This window comes from Puntigrus tetrazona, chromosome 2 (genome assembly GCF_018831695.1).
Source record: "Puntigrus tetrazona isolate hp1 chromosome 2, ASM1883169v1, whole genome shotgun sequence".
In the NCBI taxonomy this organism is placed as follows: domain Eukaryota; kingdom Metazoa; phylum Chordata; class Actinopteri; order Cypriniformes; family Cyprinidae; genus Puntigrus; species Puntigrus tetrazona.
The window spans coordinates 13,535,097-13,541,923 of NC_056700.1; the positions used below are offsets into that span (position 1 = coordinate 13,535,097).

Here is a 6,827-nt window from a genome sequence, read left to right on the forward strand (position 1 = left end):
CCGCTTTGAGTTTCTCCACTGAGACTGAGGTTTTCGAGAAAGGAATAGGCTTAATACAAAAGACTCCCCTTCAAACGCTCGCTGTCATAAGGGTTCTCTCTACAAACTTACAAAATAACATCTCAAAATAACTCAGGTTGACAGCCTCAACTGAAAGGCAAGTACTATACATTTTCAATGATTAAATCCACTCTGGCCTGTCCTGCTCGATACATCAAAGTCTATTCACTACGAGTTTGACTTGTATTTTGGTCGGCGTAACTGCAGGATACTTCAGAGGTTGTGATAGCAATGTGCCTCGACCCAAATTTTGGCGTTGAACTAAGGCCTGTTAACAGACGTGAAGCTATGCGTAAAGGATATATTACAAAGCATAAGTTGCGGTTCCTTGCTAGCCAATGCGTTCGGAAAAGATAGCGGCTGCTGAATTCATATTGATTTTTTTTCAAAGAACCTATGAGTCATAGAAACATCTGATAGAACAGAAACATTGATCTTTCGAGCATCGCTGCTGTATGGCTAGCTGGATGGCACTGTTCTCATTTATAACCATGGGGAGAGCACTTCAAATGTCTCTTCGAAACAATTGGTATTCCTGGACCAGCTCACATGGCCCTGCGGTCCACTGTCCATTATTCTCTTGGGCCTGAAGATCACTCTTTGGGAGCTTGCAACCACACCCCGAGTCCTGTCTTGGCATCTAACTGCAATTTAAATAGAAGTGCTTCCGACTCGAATCCCCACCATCTATTGGTTATCAAAACCGCTGCTCTCTGCAGATATAACTCCCCCCTGCATACTGAATGTTCCCCTTTTTTGCTCCCCTCTTCTGTCAAGCATCAATGAGTCAGTGGTATTCTCTTGATCATTGTTCATTTCCATTATGCCCTTGATTGAGCAGACCTTGGCAGGAATCTTAATCCCGGCTAGGAGGAGAATATATTGCTGCTGTCGCCATGGCCGTACAGGTCGGCAAGCTTCCTGAAGCGAGGTCCCCAGTCGCTCAGATAGTCATAGTTCTGCTCCGAGTCTGTGCTCAGGGAGTCTAGGGAGCTGAGGGATTCGGCCACCGAGCCGCTGCCCTCGAAAGCGTATGTCTGCAGGGAGTCATAGGGAGGCGCGGAAGGATCGACGTCGGCGTCCTTTAGGCGATCCCATATAAACTCCCGAAAGATCCCGTTGTCTGGGGTGATTTTGTAGGGGGGAGGGCGGGGGCAATAAAGGGTGGGCACCTCTGGGGTGACGTCTCGGCGGGCTTTGCTGTCTCTCACTACGTTGAGGTTTCGCAACGCCACCATGTCGAACGCCTCTGTGTCTTCCTCGCCTCCACCTTCGTCGTCGTAGCGCACAATGTTCTCCCGCACGTCCCGGTCTTCGTCTAAGATCAGAGGCTCCTTCTTCCTCCTCCTCATTGTCACAATCAGCAGCACCAGCACTGCAAAGACAATAGAATCACATGCTGTTAGTAAGCATCAGTGACACCACATATTAGCACTACTGTTCAAAAGGTTTTTTTGCTTAAAGAAATTAATAATTTTATTAAGCAAGGATGCATTAAATTCATCAAAACTAAGAGTAAAGACATTCATAAAAAACTGCTGTTCCTTCACTCTCAGAAACAAAGGTATGAAAGCTGTTACTTGTTTGAACCTAAAAGGTCCCTTTTGGTACCTAAAAGGTACCAAATATTAGTAATTAAAGTGTACCTTTTAAAAAGGTACCATCCCAGTGACAGCTTTTGCACCTTTATTTCTGAAAGTGTATGAACTTTCTATTCATCAAAGCATCCTTGAAATGAATAACATGATTTCTTCAAGAAAATCAGTTTTCCACCCTGATAATAATAATAATTGTTTTTTTCAACACTAAAGCAGCATATTATAATGATTTCTACTGAAAATCAATTACATGCAATAAATTACATATATTAATATACACATATTTTATATCATAAATATGTTTTATTGCGGTTATTTTTAATATATACAGCTTTTCTTACGGTAATCTACTATTACATTACACTACATACTATCTAATTTATACTCCTTTTTATAATAGTATATGTAGATTTACTAATAGCATAAGTTTTATTAATTTATATACACACACTGTGACTTTAACTGATATGTTTAAGTTGTAAATAAAACAAACATTGTTTTATTGGTGTTTCCAAATAATATTTTACAAGAAAATACTATTTCGGTTTTGAATTTCATGTTTAGTTCAGTGTTACTTGTCTATATACTTGACTGTTTATTTATTTATTTTTCTTTTTAATAATAGAGATAGTACGAGCAGATACTGGATAGATAAGTGGGTATGCGGAATTACAAATCAGATTGCAACATGCGTTAATGAGAAAAAAAAATAAAAAATAAAAAATTCAAGGCCACTTCTCTGACAGTGCATTTATTCCTAGTTCTGTTGGTTTCCACCAGAGTATTGGGGTGCAAATAGCGGCATAGTGCTGTTTACACTGTGTGCAAATAGTCATTACGATTAAACAATTTGCTAACAATACAAACAAAAACCCCTTTTATATGGGAGTAGAGTGTTTAATAAATTGCTTCATTACAGATTCATGCCCTTGCCACCGTAAACAACAATTCCATGAAATATCAGGCACCAGGTAAGATTTAGAGGCACCAAAGCTTTAAAACACACACAAAGAGACAAGCAACCTCACACCTCTCAAGCAGTCCATTTACCCTCCATTCAAGATAAGCAAAGGCATAAAAGGTGTAGAATCAGATAGCACTCGACCATGACTGTATCTCAACAATATTTATGACACCGGACCAAAATATTACTTTCTCATTGTTCTACACTCTATAGAACGATTGTGTCTCAAGGCCTGACACTTTAAGCTACAACATGAGAGATAAGCTGAATTATCTCTACAGTTCAATTAGGGCAGATCTGGTACATTAGTTTTATCAATAAGTTCATCAGATTGGGTTGTAGCGATTTTAATAACGCTGCTGACAAATCCCGAGCAGGAGGTATTTCATCATGGGAGGTGCTCCTGGGAGCGGGAGGTGTTAAAGGAGTTACAGTCTGATCTAATCTCATCCTGCATGTTTGTTTACAACGGTTATTAACTGTACAGACCCTTATCCACACACAAAAACACATGCACGGCTGAGAATTAAACGCACGCTAGCACTTTTGTCTCCTCACTTTTAGCTCTGTCATGTGTGAACATAAGCAAACAGACAGAGATGAACACATAGATGCACGAAGAGCGAGATTTAGAGAGGGATGTGCGCTGTAAATATGGGGCTTTAACGGCCACTTGCCTCCTTCCCGCTCATACACAAGCTGCTTATTCGGAAAAGGCCAGCATTAAATCCTTTTAATGAGTGCAGCATATGCCTACTGTACGTGTAAAATAAGACTGGATTATATGTCAGTCAGAAAATATCACCCTGCCCTGAAAGCACAGACCCCGTATACAAGCACATCAAAACTATCAACGAGAGGCAAGGCTGCACCGCCGCACAAAAGACGTGTGTCTCGGCGATTCAAACCGGGGATCAAATAATGCACAGAAAAAGATGGCGTGAAAGAGACGGAGAAATTCTGTCAATACAGAAAAAAGAAAAGGGGAAGCGCATAGCGAGAAATAACTAACATAACAAGACACATGCACAAAAAAAGTGAAATAAATCCATTTTTTGTGGTGTGTGGAATGCAAAACCCAATCCTCCGTGTTGCCGCTCTCAGACCCATGAATGCGAGGGATCTTACAGTACAGCCACAACACAGTCCTCCCACGGGAGTCTATATCTCTCTCTCTCAATGTAGATAGCGCATATGTGTATTTGGCTGCCAATACTGAGCTCGGGGGGGAGGGAAGGGAGCAGATAAAGTAGGGAGAGAGAAAGAGGAGGTGTAAGTGGGAGCAGGCTGAAGTGAGAGAGAGAAAGATAGAGTGGAGGGAAAAGGGAGGCAAACGTCTAATGATCCATCCTTCAGGCCTGCCACAGCGAGTGTGAAATATGGTGCCAAAGTCTCATACTTCATCCTCAGGCCTAGTGTCGTTTTGCAGGGGCAGACAAGCTGGGCGAGTGGGCTGGCGAGGCAGTGGCTGCACGTGTGCAGTCATAATCACAGTACACACACACACACACACANCAAGAGCAACGGTCTCACAAGGTGGAAACAAAGAAAACGCTATAAAAATGAAGATAAAGGAATAGAAAAATGAAAAATCTGTAATGTCTTTTTTTTGTTCTTCCGTGAAACACAAAAGGATATTTTATGCAGAATGTCCAAACTGATCATTGGCATACAATGAAAGTGAAGGGTGACCATGGCTTCAAGGAAAGATTTTAGTAAATAAAAAAACAAGTCGCTTGAAATATTTTTTATGGTGCTTTTTAGTCCTTTTTGAAGCTTGATAGCCTTCAACTGTGGTAGGTTCATGGATGTTAAAAGTTCTTCATAAAACCTTAAATGGTGTAAAGAACTTTCATATTTGAGAGTGTATGCTGTGTCCCAAATACAGACAATTCTGTATAATATGACAATAGTAGAGAACTCCTGAAAATATAAGTAAATTAGGCATGGAATCTGTGATTTTTCCAGATCTGGAAATTTTTATTTTTCATATTTTTGAGATGTCTTGAATGTGATTATTGCTTTGAATATGATTCTAGGGTGTAACAGAGCACATGTGCAGTAATGCAGAAAATGAAGTGCAGGAATGAATACACCTTTTATAACTGGGAAATCTGCTATAATCTACTGGGTACTGAGCTGGAAATTAGACTTTAGACATTTTTTTTNCTTCAAACTAAATATTCAATCTTCCATATAGAAATATAACTGGAGAGTTATGCAAAAATATATTTTGCATTCCACAAATAAAAGGAAATCATATGAGTTCAGAACAATGTGATGGTGAGTAAATCATGACAATTGGCATTTTTGGGTGAACGATCCATTAATAATTCACACATGCATGTCCTATATTTATACAGTTGTGTTTTCAATATTTTCTAGGACAAAACAAATAAAAATCAAAGCAAGTTTATATAATGAATTATATTTTGCTGGAATCTAATTCTTTGTAAAGTCTTGTTTTACTTTAAGCAACCTTTACCCGTAGAAGGGTCATATGAGTACCTTTGAGTAGTAATACTGTAAGTACCTTTAAGGTACTACTACGATCCTTTTAGGGGTAAAGGCTCTTCAAGTACACTGCTCCAGTGACAAGCTGTTGTATCCCTAAAGGGAAACATTTTTTCTGATAGTGCAAGGTTTGATTTTTTAAGCCACTTCTTATGTGATTACAAGGAGTTATATAGATCTAATGCAGTCTTAAGTCTTAACTGTTACAAACTGCGCCCACTTTAAGGCTTGATTTACCCTCTCTGCAGTTTTGACACAAGATGGATGTTCATCGGGAGCAGCAGATCAATTTAACATTATCCTCAATTTGCAGTAATTGGATTGAGAAAACAATCCGTCATCCAGAATCAATTAAACAACAAGTGGGATATTTTGTGGGGGCCTCGTTCTCATCGACCTCTTAAAAATGAGGCAGCGACTACTAGATTATGCACTGCCCTTCATTCTCTCTTTCACTCCCTCCCTCTCCCTCTCTCGCTCTCATGCGTTACCTTCACATATCTCAACTACTGCCAATAGCCCAGGGCAGTGAAGACTAATCAAGATATACTGGCGATATGCGGATCTATCTGGCTGTTGACATTTATGCCGCTGCCCAACACAAGGTGTTTGTGCTTTATGACACCTGTCTGTCCCTGGGTTTTCACAGTGGCGACATTATCTGCGAAATAAAATATGATTTATTCTGGGTGATGCAAGAGCACACTACATCGCCTTAAGGGCCCTCATAAGTATTACTGACTGCCGTCCACTTGCCCTGTCGGAGGCCATAGGGGAAGCACGCCTGGAAGACAAGATGCCCTGCAATCGTTCGAGCTGAGATTGAAAAGGTGATGTCACCGTTGCAAGTGTGACCCACGGACATGAATGTATCAAAGTGCCTCGGGCTTACCTGACCTTTCTGTGTTCCTCCACCTAAGCCTGAAATAATGAGCACAAGGTTTCCCTCAGAACAACTAGAGCGACGCAACGGCTGTCATCATGTGAGATGCGCTCCTGAAATCCTTTAGATTACTTTATGCAAACGCTGATAAATAGCAATGTGTTTACTGCAGCAGTTTGTTCGGATCCCTTCTTTTGAACTCCGTTTTCTTCCTATCAAATATTTTATGAACCATTATCAATGTTGGGCTTGACAGCGCAACTGAGCTGTTGTAACGACACAAAGCAAGCATGCAATAGAGAGTTCGTCTGAAAATCTGTCATCATTTACTCGCCCCATGTTGTTCTAAACGTATACGAGTTTTCTGTGCAATTCTAGAAGAGTTATTTATAGCAGGACAAGAAAGTGAATGAAAGTGAATGGTGACCAACTGTCAAGGTAGGATTTTCAATGGATAATGACTATTTCCTTACACGAAGCTAGCATGTGGCTTCAGAAGCCTTGGAATATATATATANGCATGTACGTCATGGACTACGTTTATGTTTTTGATGTCCTCTAGTCATCATCTACTTTTATTTAAAAAAATAAAGGCTCTCAGGAGGATTTTTCACAGCGATGCCACAGAAAAACCATTTTGGGTTCCCTCTCGATGAACAGGTTTTTATTTTATTGTTAGTGTAAAGAACACTTTAATTCTAAAGAACTACTGAAGATCCTTAAGAACCTTTTTGGACGAAAATATACATCAACGTTTTTTTTACAAAACCACTGATGCCAACTAAGAATCTTTATTTTTAAAAGTGTA

At 40.0% G+C, this 6,827-nt stretch overlaps 1 protein-coding gene across 1 annotated transcript in view; it reads right to left on the bottom strand.

The window, feature by feature from the left end:
• Positions 1-6: 6 nt before the first annotated feature.
• LOC122327000 (cadherin-7-like) overlaps positions 7-6,827 on the bottom strand; it is a 17,447-nt gene continuing 10,626 nt past the window's right edge. Inside the window, exon 4 of the mRNA XM_043222218.1 lies at positions 7-1,435. Coding sequence (XP_043078153.1) covers positions 927-1,435 — 509 coding nt within the window. The 3' untranslated portion in view covers positions 7-926. The remainder of the gene's footprint in view (positions 1,436-6,827) is intronic.